This window comes from Salmo trutta, chromosome 34 (assembly GCF_901001165.1).
Source record: "Salmo trutta chromosome 34, fSalTru1.1, whole genome shotgun sequence".
NCBI lineage: Eukaryota > Metazoa > Chordata > Actinopteri > Salmoniformes > Salmonidae > Salmo > Salmo trutta.
In genome coordinates this window covers 30025223-30039269 of record NC_042990.1, presented here as the reverse complement: position 1 = coordinate 30039269, position 14047 = coordinate 30025223, and the positions used below count along the sequence as shown (strand labels likewise).

Here is a 14047-nt window from a genome sequence, read left to right as displayed (position 1 = left end):
TTACCACAGCCACAAAGTCATAAACCCCGCCTACTTCTACAATTGATCTAATTAAAAAGTTATTTTAATCGTGAATTTAACCACACTGCAAACCTAATGCCTAACCTTAAATTAAGACCAAAAAGCTCTTTTTTTTCCCCATTAATTGTTACGATATAGTACATTTTGACTTCGGAAACCGTACAGCAGCGTATAGTTGCGTCTCCAGGACGACAAACAATTACAAAACGAACCGATATGCTTGTTTGTATCCAGCAATCAACACCTGTCGCCGATATCCTTGAACCGGACTGTTTCAGAACTTTCAAAAAAGACCATCGGTAATTTTCGGGAGGGAGATATTTGTTAAGGAATGTATCGGTGGGCAACGACAGTGATTGATCAATAACCATTCAACATTAGCTCAGAAGTTCAAAGAAGCTAGTTAGCGCGCTGCTGCAAGCAGAACTGGCTGCCAAACAACAACACATGAATCGTGATTTTTGTATTTAGCTAACTGTTTATATTCAACTCCTTCAAACGAAAGTTGTTAAAAAAAATGTGTGTAGTCATATGGAGATTGCAGCTGCAAAGGAAGTTGATACCTTGATCATGGACGTTCTGAAAACAGTTGATTCAAGTGTTTCCTTGCAGAATTTCGACTTGTGGCTGACCGTTACTTTGTAATTACCAAAAAGGAATGAAAAACATTGCATAAGAGTTAACTATCTAAACAAATAATTAGGATGAACGTCACGGAAGTGGAGGATCATATTTCCATGAAATATGAAATAAAGAAAAGACTTGGAAAGGGGGTAAGTAATTTTGTCTGTCCCCAGTTTTTATAGTTCTGGGGAAAAAATGTATTTGTTGTAAAAAATAAAAAATCTGACAATAGTAATGTGAAAGTCAAACTCATGAATGACAAGCTGTATCACATCCGGCGGTAATTAAGTCCCATAGGGTGGCGCACAATTGGCCCAGCGACGTCCAGGTTTGGGGTAGGCCGTCATTGTAAATAAGAATTTGTTCTTAATGACTTGCCAAGTTAAATAAAGGTAAATTAATAAAAAAAAATATAAATTGCACACTATTTGCTGTCAAGCAAATAAATACAAAGAACAAGTGGTTGTGTGTCATGGTATGGATTTGATTGACGTGATGAGTACTAACTAAAGAAATAGTAACAAAAGTCGCTTTTGAAATCCATTTTATTTTATAGAAATAGTAATTGAATTACACACATTGCTACTTTTCACGTTTACCTCCCAAGTTATTCCTTTAAGAACAATTCTTAAAATTCCCCAAACTTTGTCTCTGTGAATACTGATGCCATAAACTGGAGGATTATACATTTTTTCAGAACAAGACATTTTTTTCAGACAGATCAGCAGACTTTGATACTAGGGAAATAGAAAAATCCCTGACTTCTGAGTCCAAAGCTTTTGTTTTGGTTTTTCCCTAGACATAGGATAATGGAAGACCTGTTTTCTTTCTCTTGACAAAACAATAAGAGAGTTTCACCATGTGCTAGATCTAGCCTCCCTGATGCTTATTATATCTCTGAACTGTATATTGCCAGGTGGCAAACTGTTGAGTCATGTAGATGCGTCACACAATACTACCTAGAACCTTCCCTTGAGGGGAGGCCATGGGTCCTATTACACAGGTGTTCATTTTTTTATTTCACCTTTATTTAACCAGGTAGGCTAGTTGAGAACAAGTTCTCATTTATAACTGGGACCTGGCCAAGATAAAGCAAAGCAGTTTGACACATACAACAACACAGTTACACATGGAATAAACAAACATACAGTCAATAATACAGTAATGAATCTGACATCGGTGTGCTGCTCACAGTACGTCTTCCTCTACTGTCCCTGCCCCCATACCCTGCTCGAACCAGTGATCGTATTCTCGCGAACACACGTGACCCTGCTTGACAATGTACCAACTGTTTGAGCTATACAAAAGGCACCAATTGGATAGCTCCATCGGCAACATTTCAAGCTAGCTGTGGAGTGAGCTTTCAGCACGTTTACTACAATTCAGTTTTACCCAAGGGGGGGACCGATGTGCTGTTGTTGGGCACTATTCCTAGGTTACAATACCAAGAGTACCCTTATAAGTTCCAAGACCATAACCTTCCCCCAAAGGTCTTCCAGTTTTCAGTCTGTCTGACAGTATTAAAGTTAGCCTTGCTATGCTCGCTAAGCAGCAAGTCTCTGACGCCAGAGGGACCAGTGTCTAGTGTTCCCTGATTATGTCTTCTCTTCTTCTCACCCATTGATGTCATAACCAGTCCCTCTCCTCGGTGTGCTGCTGACTCTAAAAGTGCTTAGTAATCGCTCCCAAGAACGTTTTCTTTCCTTACTCTCTACTCTACTTCCCTGTGTTTCCAATATTGTGCTTTGAGTTTATCTTAGGGCTCAACTATAGTCCTGTGGCTGTTTTGTTTTACCTTTTAATCCTGATAATGATTCACTATCAGTTTTGTATCTCTTTATCCACTCTGTGTCCAGGCATATGGGATTGTATGGAAGGCTGTGGACAGACAGACAGGAGAAGTTGTGGCTGTAAAGAAAATATTTGATGCCTTCAGGAATAGGACTGATGCCCAGGTTTGTGATACATGATGATATTGGTCATTGACATTGGCTGCTAGTTTTGTCTGCCACTAAGTAGATGTAGCTACAGAGGTATGATCTCTTAATGTTGTGACAGTTTGAGGAGAGTAACAAAAAAGTCCCTGTTCAACAACCTTGACTTAATCTAATTATAATTTTATGGCAATACTGTAAGGGCCAGGGGTTCTCAAACAACTTGTTTCATTTAGTCTGTTAATGATTAAATACATTGTCAATTAAAATTACTTTGGCCTTTCCTACATCTTCCCAATGTTATTTTTTCTCCACAGAGGACATTCAGAGAAATAATGTTTCTTCAGGTAAGAATGAATATCTATTTCAGTTAGCAACAATTGGAAAATTGAAGTGAGTGGTTCAATTGTTTGAAATGGAGCACAACCGCAGCCAGCTAGTGTATATAGCCTGAGTGGAATGGTCATGTTGCTGTGTACACAGGGACCGTGTTTGCATACCGTAATGTAAACACCAGATGGCTCCTGCTTTTCAGGAAGACTCCTTGATGCTGATTAGACCCTGCCAAGTGCTGAACTGTTGTATCTAAAATTGTGTATAACATAATCTGGGCAACCTAGAACCGAAAATCTCACATAAACGTAGCCTGTCCACCAGAGAGATTACACATAACAAAATGGACATGAACATTTTTATGGCATGGTTTTGAAATGTATGCATAAAATAATTCCATATGATAAAGACTCGTAGTCTAGACAGAAACAGTTTTGTTTAGTTTATTCTGTAGTTGAACAGAAGCCTTAGTCCAGGTTCACAGATACAACACCTGTACCATTTTAAAGAGACTACTAACAGTATTGTGGACAGTTTGCAGTGTGATTTGGTGCTTAGTTAATCATCCATAGGGTGGCCATATATTCTGACCTATTGAAAGTGAACAGAAAACTGGTCACACAGGGAAAAGAAAACAGTGTGGTCAGTTTTTGTTCCCATCCTCTGTGGCCAGGAAAAACAGAGCCCAAGTCTGTAAACTGTGTGTCAGTGTCCATAATCAGCTATTGCCATCTCCCACAGAAACACTGGCACCATAGTGGAGAGGGTTTACATAACAACGCATCTAAACGTTAAGAACAGTCTAGGTGGTGTTGGTTATGTCACTATCCCTAAGAAGATTTGCAGTCTTAACATTGATTTCACTCAATTACGGTGGTCTTTGAGGAGTATGTGTGCGTGCGTGCGTGTGTTATCTAAACTGTTATGTATTTCTCCCTGCAGGAGTTTGGAGATCATGCCAACATCGTCAAACTGCTGAATGTCATCAGAGCTCAAAATGACAAAGATATTTACCTGGTCTTTGAATACATGGGTGAGGACTCTTATGTGGATTATCTGTTTACATCCATTTTGAATATTCATTTGATTTCACTTGATGAGTGTGGTGATATGTGAGATGGTATCATATAAAATGCCTATTTGGTAATAACAGATTTGTAGTACCAGTCAAATGTTTGGACACCTACTGTACTCATTCCAGGGTTTTTGTTTATTTGTACTGTTTTCTACATTGTAGATAATAGTGAAGACATCAAAACTATGAAATAACACATATGGAATCATGTAGTAACCAAAAAAGTGTTTATCAAATCAAAATAAATTTGAGGTTATTCAAAGTAGCCACCCTTTCCCTTGATGACAGCTTTGTACACTCTTGGCATTCTCTCAACCAGCTTCAGGAGATAGTCACCGGGAATGCATTTCAATTAACAGGTGTGCCTTGTTAATTTGTGGAATTTCTTTCCTTCTTAATGTGTTTGAGCCAATCAGTTGTGTTGTGACAAGGTAGGGGTGGTATACAGAAGATAGCCCTGTTTGGTAAAAGACCAAGTCCATATTATGGCAAGAACAGCTCAATAAGCAAAGAGAAACAACAGTCCATCATTACTTGTAAGTTATTTTAATTGTTTTTAAATGTAACCTTTATTTGACTAGGCAAGTCAGTTAAGAATAAATTCTTATTTACAATGACGGCGTACCGGGGCCGATATCAAGGACAGATTTGTACCTTGTCAGCTTGGGGATTTGATCCAGCATCCTTTCGGTTACAGGCCCAACGCTTTAACCACAAGATTACCTGCCGCCCCTTTAAGACATGAAGATCAGTCAATCTGGAAAGTTTCAAGAACTTTGAAAGTTTCTTCAAGTGCAGTCACAAAAACCATCAGCACTATGATAACTGGCTCTCATGAGGACCGACACAGGAAAGGAAGACCCAGAGTTACCTCTGCTGCAGAGGATAAGTTCATTAGAGTTAACTGCACCTCCGATTGCAGCACAAATAAATGCTTCCCAGAGTTCAAGTAACAGACACATCTCAACATCAACTGTTCAGAGGAGACTGTGTGAATCAGGCCTTCATGGTCAAATTGCTGCAAAGAAACCACTACTAAAGGACACCAATAATAAGAAGAGACTTGCTTGGGCCAAGAAACACGAGCAATGGACATTAGACTGGTGTAAATCTGTCCTTTGATATTTTTGGTTCCAACCTCCATGTCTTTGTGAGACGCAGAGTAGGTGAACGGATGATCTCCACATGTGTGGTTCGCACCGTGAGGCATGGAGGTGGTGTGATGGTGTGGGGGTGCTTTGCTAGTGACCGTCTGTGATTTATTTAGAATTCAAGGCACACTAACCAGCATGGATACCACAGCATTCTGCAGCGATATGCCATCCCATGTGGTTTGACTTAGTGGGACTATCATTTGTTTTTCAACAGGACAATGACCCAAAACACACCTCCAGGCTGTGTAAGGGCTATTTGACCAAGAAGGAGAATTATGGAGTGCTGCATCAGATGACCTGGTCTCCACAATCACCCGACCTCAACCCAATTGAGATGGTTCGGGATGAATTGGACCGCAGAGTAAAGGAAAAGCACCCAACAAGTGCTCAGCATATGTGGAAACTCCTTCAAGACATTTGGAAAAGCATTCTTCATGAAGCTGGTTGAGAGAATGCCAAGAGTGTGCAAAGGGTAGCTACTTTGAATAATCTAAAATATACTGCTCAAAAAAATAAAGGGAACACTAAAATAACACATCCTAGATCTGAATGAATGAAATAATCTTATTAAATACTTTTTTCTTTACATAGTTGAATGTGCTGACAACAAAATCACACAAAAATAATCAATGGAAATCCAATTTATCAACCCATGGAGGTCTGGATTTGGAGTCACACTCAAAATTAAAGTGGAAAACCACACTACAGGCTGATCTAACTTTGATGTAATGTCCTTAAAACAAGTCAAAATGAGGCTCAGTAGTGTGTGTGGCCTCCACGTGCCTGTATGACCTCCCTACAATGCCTGGGCATGCTCCTGATGAGGTGGCGGATGGTCTCCTGAGGCATCTCCTCCCAGACCTGGACTAAAGCATCCGCCAATTCCTGGACAGTCTGTGGTGCAACGTGGCGTTGGTGGATGGAGCGAGACATGATATCCCAGATGTGCTCAATTGGATTCCGGTCTGGGGAACGGGCGGGCCAGTCCTATAGCATCAATGCCTTCCTCTTGCAGGAACTGCTGACACACTCCAGCCACATGAGGTCTAGCATTGTTTGCATTAGGAGGAACCCAGGGCCAACCGCACCAGCATATGGTCTCACAAGGGGTCTGAGGATCTCGGTACCTAATGGCAGTCAGGCTACCTCTGGCGAGCACATGGAGGGCTGTGCGGCCCCCCAAAGAAATGCCACCCCACACCATGACTGACCCACTGCCAAACCGGTCATGCTGGAGGATGTTGCAGGCAGCAGAACGTTCTCCACGGCGTCTCCAGACTCTGTCACGTCTGTCACATGTGCTCAGTGTGAACCTGCTTCATCTGTGAAGAGCACAGGGCACCAGTGGCGAATTTGCCAATCTTGGTGTTCTCTGGCAAATGCCAAACGTCCTGCACGGTGTTGGGCTGTAAGCACAACCCCCACCTGTGGACGTCGGGCCCTCATACCACCCTCATGGAGTCTGTTTCTGACCGTTTGAGCAGACACATGCACATCTGTGGCCTGCTGGAGGTCATTTTGCAGGGCTCTGGCAGTGCTCCTCCTGCTCCTCCTTGCACAAAGGCGGAGGTAGCGGTCCTGCTGTTGGGTTGTTGCCCTCCTACGGCCTCCTCCACGTCTCCTGATGTACTGGCCTGTCTCCTGGTAGCGCCTCCATGCTCTGGACACTACGCTGACAGACACAGCAAATCTTCTTGCCACAGCTCGCATTGATGTGCCATCCTGGATGAGCTGCACTACCTGAGCCACTTGTGTGGGTTGTAGACTCCGTCTCATGCTACCACTAGAGTGAAAGCACCGCCAGCATTCAAAAGTGACCAAAACATCAGCCAGGAAGCATAGGAACTGATAAGTGGTCTGTGGTCACCACCTGCAGAACCACTCCTTTATTGGGGGTGTCTTGCTAATTGCCTATAATTTCCACCTGTTGTCTATTCCATTTGCACAACAGCATGTGAAATTTATTGTCAATCAGTGTTGCTTCCTAAGTGGACAGTTTGATTTCACAGAAGTGTGATTGACTTGGAGTTACATTGTGTTGTTTAAGTGTTCCCTTTATTTTTTTGAGCAGTGTATATTTAGATTTGTTTAACACTTTTTTTACTACATGATTCCATATGTGTTATTTGATAGTGTTGATGTCTTCACTATTATTTTACAATGTAGAAAATGTCAAAATAAAGAAAAACCCTTAAATGATTAGGTGTGTCCAAACTTTTGACTGGTACTGTACATGCAGGATGCTTGCATTGACAAGTCTTGATCGTGTAAATCACCCTGATGCCTACAAAAATACATTTTCAAGGCTTTGCCACAGTATTTATTATTGGCCACCTACCCTGTGCTAAATTTGATTGGGTCGGCCATTTTAAAATGACAGCACAAAGAATGCAGGCAAGGTTATTCAGCAGTTTAAACCGGGCACCAGAAGAAAGGGTGATGGGGAGGGCTCCTCTCTTGGCTGCCTACTATGCATGCTGAGTCCCCACATTGGACTTCTCTCTGTTCCCTGCAGTCTAATCTCTTAGTGTGTGGACCCGCATCACTGCACCTGGTGCCCCTGGCATTCGCCCACCGCCACACTTGCTAACATTTTGGGGTCACTGCAGGAGTGCGTAGATTGTTTATGGGAAACGTGACATGTCTGATTTGTCATTCACTTGACTGTTAAATTCATTGTGTGTTTGTGGAAAGGTGTTTTCAAAGTGTCATTATTCTAAGTGTGGTATGAATTAAAGTTCAATTCTGGATGATTTAATTTGTTTACGATTCCTGTTGGTTATTAGTGTTTTTACCACCTGTGTGTTGCAGACACCGACCTGCATGCGGTGATAAAGAAAGGCAACCTGCTGAAAGACATCCATAAACGCTATATCATGCATCAACTCCTCAAGGCCACCAAATACATGCACTCAGGCAATGTCATCCACAGAGACCAGAAGGTACAGTACAATGGTTAAATTGTCAATGTACTAAGAACTGTGTATATTGAGATTATGACATTACTGCATTTGCAGATGTGCTGGTGCCACCAGTATGGGTGACGCTATCCAATTCTTCTTTTGTTTATCTGGAGAATAACTATTTTGATGACATGATTGAATTTACTTTTCTCTTCCCATAGCCCTCCAATATTCTACTTGACGCGGATTGCTTTGTGAAACTTTGTGACTTCGGTTTAGCGAGGTCTCTCTGCCAGATCCAGGAGGATGCTGGGAACCCGGCGCTGACCGAGTATGTGGCGACGCGGTGGTACAGAGCTCCTGAGATCCTGCTGGGCTCCTCAAGGTACACACGCACTGGGATTACATGGAGCAGTGCACTGTATGGCCTACTTTTCCCAAGTAGCTGAGCCATTCCTTTGAGGCTTGAATGAAAATGTATGTGTGTGTATATATATATATATATATATATATATATATATATATATATCATACATACATACATACATACATACTACTGTTCAAAAGTTTGGGGTCACTTAGAAATGTCCTTGTTTTGAAAGAAAAGCAATTATTTTGTCCATTAAAATAACATCAAATTGATCAGAAATACAGTGTAGACATTGTAAATGACTATTGTAGCTGGAAACGGCAGATTTGTTTTTAATGGAATATCTACATAGGCGTATCAGCAACCATCACTCCTGTGTTCCAATGGCACGTTGTATTAGCTAATCCAAGTTTATCATTTTAAAAGGCTAATTGATCATTAGAAAACCCTTTGCAATTGTGTTAGCACAGCTGAAAACTGTTGTGCAGATTAAAGAAGCAATAAAACTGTCCTTCTTTAGACTAGTTGAGTATCTGGAGCATCAGGATTTGTGGGTTTGATTACAGGCTCAAAATGTCCAGAAACAAAGACCTTTCTTCTGAATCTCGTCAGTCTATTCTTGTTCTGAGAAATGAAGGCTATTCCATGAGAGAATTTGCCAAGAAACTGAAGATCTCGTACAACACTGTCAACTGTTCTCTTCACAGAACAGCGCAAATTGGCCCTAACCAGAATAGAAAGAGTGGGAGGCCCCAATGCACAACTGAGCAAGAGGACAAGTACATTAGAATGTCTAGTTTGAGAAACAGGCGCCTCACAAGTCCTCAACTGGCAGCTTCATTAAATAGTACCCGCAAAACACCAGTCTCAACGTCAACAGTGAAGAGGCGACTCTGGGATGCTGGCCTTCAAGGCAGAGTTCCTCTGTCCAGTGTCTGTGTTCTTTTGCCCTTTTTCTTTTTATTGGCCAGTCTGAGATATGGCTTTTTCTTTGCAACTCTGCCTAGAAGGCCAGCATCCCAGAGTCGCCTCTTCACTGTTGACGTTGAGACTGGTGTTTTGCGGGATGCGGCCATTTTTGTTTTGTATGGATGTGTGCATTTCACCTTATAAAAAAAAATATATATATATATATATATATATATATATATATGGTGAAATGCACAGATCCATAATTGGTTAAATCAGATGACGTCATTGGAAATACTACTACCAAACATAGAAAAGCGCCATTTTCACATGTTGATGTTGGGAGTGGAGCTGGAGAATATGAAGTGTGTGTGTGTATATATATATATATATTATAATAATTTTTTTCTCAACTTTTTAATGTATATGTTTATCTCTTTCTCTCTCTCTGCCATTGAAAATGATGTGGGCTGAGGGTGAGAAATGCGCTGTACAAATTAAATATTATTATTGTAAGTTTGTAATGTTAAAATGAGTTGCCCTTTTGCGACATCAATGTACTTGATGTGAGTAAGTAGTAGCCATGCAGAAACCTGCATATTGGAAGTCAGTCCATGAAAATTCTTTGATTTCTTCAACAGATACACAAAGGGGGTCGACATGTGGAGTATAGGTTGTATCCTAGGAGAGATGCTGCTTGGGCAGCCCCTTTTCCCTGGAACTTCCACCATCAACCAGATAGAGAAAATAATGAGTGCAATTCCACACCCTAGCCCAGAGGGTGAGTATTTAGTCCTCGCTGCAGGGTTCACAGATCATTGCTAGTGGGCTATTTGGTTGTTGAGCACTAGTAGTGGGAATCAAGTTGTTATGCCCCTAACTGACCAACTGATCATTACCTTAGTAATAATTTGGGATTTTGTTTTCAGACATACTTTCGATCAGATCTGAGTATGGTGCCTCTGTGATTCAGAGGATGCTACTGAAGTAAGTCATAGTGGAAATCTACTGGGTCCAACAGAAGTAAACGTCTATATAAAGGTGCTGAGTCAGCTGTCTAGACATTTGTAGACATGTATTCACTGCGCTGCACTGTATTTGTCTGTGTCCAGGCCCCAGGTGCCTCTAGAGGATATTCTGCAATCGTCGGTGCCCCCGGATGCCCTAGACCTGGTGCGTCGCCTGCTGGTGTTCAACCCAGACAAGAGGCTGACCGCTGAGCAGGCCCTGCAGCACCTCTACGTCTCCAGGTACCTTATACAGCACATCTCATACATTAAAATGTAGTGCAATGTGCTTTATAGTCCTTTTTAAATCAGCAGTTGTCACAAGGAGCTTTAGAGTAACCTAGCCTATAGCCCAAAGAGCAAGCAAAACTGTTTGATGACATAATGCGTGAATCCTCTAGTGATGCCAATGCTGATCATTTCTGTTATAAACAAAGGGTTTAAGTTCACGCCTGTTACTATATACAGTATGTAGGTTGCTTCCCAAATGGCACCCTGTTCCCTACATAGTGCACTACTTTTGACCAGGGTCCCTATATTGGGAATAGTGTGCCGTTCGGGACACAGCCAAAGTGTTTTCCGTTTTGTTTGTTTATGTTACAGTGTTACTGAGTAGCGCGATTTGTCAAGTCAGTATGCATGGCTAGTCTTGGATTTAACAATGGATACATCTATTTGTGTTGCGTTGTCATCTTTGTGTTTTTCCTCTTCATGTCACTGGAGATTCCACAACCCAGCCAAGGAGCCAGGTCTGGACTCTGATGTGATCCTGCCTGTGGATGATGATGTCCAGTTGTCGGTGGTTCAGTACCGTAATAAACTGTATGAGGTAATACTGAGGGGAGAGAGGATGATGAACTGAACACCTGTCTCATGTTCTGTGTTTGGTTCGCTTAGGGTGGACCATTACTGCCAAGTTTTTAACAGTTACTAATACAGTGTTAAACTAATTCCTTTCAGGGGATTATGTGTATGTGTGTATGTATGTGTATATATATATGTATGTATGTATGTATGTATGTATGTATGTATGTATGTATATATATATCACATGAATATATATCACATGAATGAATTACAAATAAAAATTATTGTAGATACTGTGACTTTTTCATCTGTCCTGTGAAAAAGATGATTCTAGAGAAGAGGACCACAAGGAGAATGCCACGTCATGTAATGCCGAGGAAGAAAGAGGAGCCTGTCTCTAGGTCAGGGTCTGGGTGTGACAGTGGAGACCATGGGAGGGAAAGGCCCACTGGGAAGGACAAAGGAGGGCTGGAGCCAGTGTCTGGTGCTGGTGGAGGGGACCTTAGGGTTAAATCCCCTCATGATAAGACAGAACACCAGGCTGCTCATCCAGTTATCACCGTACCTGTGTCCACCCAGCCGTCCCTGGAGAGGACCAGCCCTGCAGCTAGCCCCGTCATGGGAAAGACTACATATAATCCCATCACACACGTTGCCAGTGAGTACACCAACACACAAAACAGCACAATTGTTTAGGAGGCGGTAAAACAGCAGCCATCCCCTCCGGGCTTGTATGTAACCATTTTACGGTAAGTGACAAATACATTTTTATTTGATTTGGTCCCCCACATTCACACACACCTTCATACTTCATACACACAGACACATACTATCTTCTATTTCTCTCACGCAGATGGTTTTGTTCGAAATCTGGCTGGACCACCTCACTATTTTCGCTCCGGTACTGCCAGCAGGGAACTGGAGGGACAGACGAGTAATGAAAATGTAACTGTACCGCCAGCAGAGGGCGCTATTCGCAACACTGTTGTAAGTACCACAGCGATAGGAAAAACTCAGATCCCAGGAAAGAGTTCAGTTACAACAGATACAATAGATCATGTTTAATACAATACAAGCGGCAACAAGGGAACAATAATCAGCAACAAATCAAAAAGATTGTTGCAGAATAAATTACCCAGTTTAAATCCTCTTAAAATACATGATGTAATATGTATACCGTATGTGTTTGTGCAAGTAATCAGTGTGTCCTTGATCCTTGTTCTAGGATCTTCAGTGATTAGTTGCAGCGTCACTTGTTAATACCAGAATACAATGGAATGGATTGAACTACACACAATTCAGACTGAGGTCTAGCAACATTCAGTGGACACCTTGAATATCTAAAATACAGATTACTGGATAGACAAGCATGTTTAGTCATATGTATTAGACAGAGACTCTTGATTTATCAAACATTGTGTTGATGATCACTACACAGCACAAGTTATTTGCAGTGTCCAGTGAAAAATATACAATGCATGGGGGGAAAAGATATGTAATAATGTCTTTCTCTTGATCTCTCTCTCTCCCCATCTGTCAGTCTATGGAGCAGATTCTGCAGCACGGTCGCTCAGCCCCTGTCAGCCGTACCCGTTCCTTCTCCCTGACCCTCTCCCACCCTCAGAACAACCCACTGGTTCGCAGAGACGAGCCCTCTGTGTCCTCAGGGATATGTGTCACCTCTGCACGCCTGGTGAGTGGGCTATATTAACAAGGTCATACTCTATGATCTCATATAATGTTGCTGCTGTCACTATTAAGGTTTTATGTCAATGCCATACATAAATCATCTATAATGTCCTTTCCGACTGTTTCATTATCACCCTGTTGGGAACAGGGAACTCAGCTGCTGTGGAGTGAATCCTACTACTTCTTGTTATTGGACAGGACTTGTATTGTCCCATATTTACCTTCATAACATTTTGAAATCTCCCCCTCTAACCCAGATTTTCTCTCCATTTGGTCCTTTTGGGGGGTGAATATAGAACCAGCGGTCCAAGTCTCAGTCACGAGAGGCACGGCCCCCTCCTCCCAGGTTCAGTAAGAAGGTTTTCCAGTGTAACGCCAACATGGCGGCTGCCGGGGATCCCCGTGCCAAACTAGGCAGCTACTCTCAGGCTTACGGCACCATCAACAAGACAGAACTGGACAACCTTATGAGGAGTCGACACCAACAGTAACCACCACACTATGCTGGATGTATGGGACACTGTCCGACATCAGACGGGGCAAGAGACAAGGTGACAGGGAACAGGCTAGTGGAAAGTTGGGAGGAAAATATTATTCCAAGACATAAAAGTTCAGCAGCACAGATTGAAGTAACCATGGAGATGGAAATCCATGGAGTAAAGTGGCAATGATTTAACACAGTCAATTTAACCCCATTTTCTTTATGAAATAATGTATTGTTGGGAAATGGGGACTATGGACCCTTAGTTTAATGTAACTAAATGTGCAAGCGTTTTAAACCGAAATGCTTTATACTAGACTAGAGGGAACAAGACATAGCAGTGTAAATGTATGTTAATTTAGTCATTCACTACTTTTGTAAAACGGAAACATTTGTAATGTGTATAAGTAAATAACTATTTTAGCCATAATTTCCTGGCAAGCAAATTCAATATACTTTATTGCAAAATGGTGCTTCCAACACAGTAAAAGAAATGTTGACAGTTGATGTATGAAAAGCAAACCTGTGGTTTATATTAAAAAGATGACCGCAAGCAATTGTGACTACTTTCTTTTAAACCTTTGTGTGAATGTGTTTTTTATATTCATGGGTAGTACAGTACACACCACTCTGTTTAATATAAAGGTAGGACGCTGACACCCAAATGTATGCGTCAGTTTTTCTTACCATAGTCATATTGTATTGACATCAAACCATGTTACTCAACGGTGAATATACTT

General features: G+C 41.6%; 1 protein-coding gene across 2 annotated transcripts; it reads left to right on the top strand.

The window, feature by feature from the left end:
• Positions 1-22: 22 nt before the first annotated feature.
• Positions 23-13885, top strand: LOC115173987 (mitogen-activated protein kinase 15). Of its 2 annotated transcripts, XM_029732549.1 has the most exons (15): positions 23-320; positions 725-794; positions 2502-2600; positions 2897-2926; positions 3855-3945; positions 7953-8083; positions 8266-8429; positions 9965-10104; positions 10253-10310; positions 10436-10573; positions 11054-11159; positions 11462-11795; positions 11991-12124; positions 12678-12830; positions 13123-13885. In XM_029732549.1, the coding sequence occupies exons 1-15, from the start codon at positions 238-240 to the stop codon at positions 13315-13317; spliced, it is 1926 nt and encodes a 641-aa protein (XP_029588409.1). In that variant the 5' UTR covers positions 23-237; the 3' UTR covers positions 13318-13885. The 2 variants fall into 2 exon arrangements, with proteins under 2 accessions (XP_029588409.1, XP_029588411.1); XM_029732551.1 differs by having other exon boundaries at positions 24-794.
• The last annotated feature ends 162 nt before the right edge of the window (positions 13886-14047 follow it).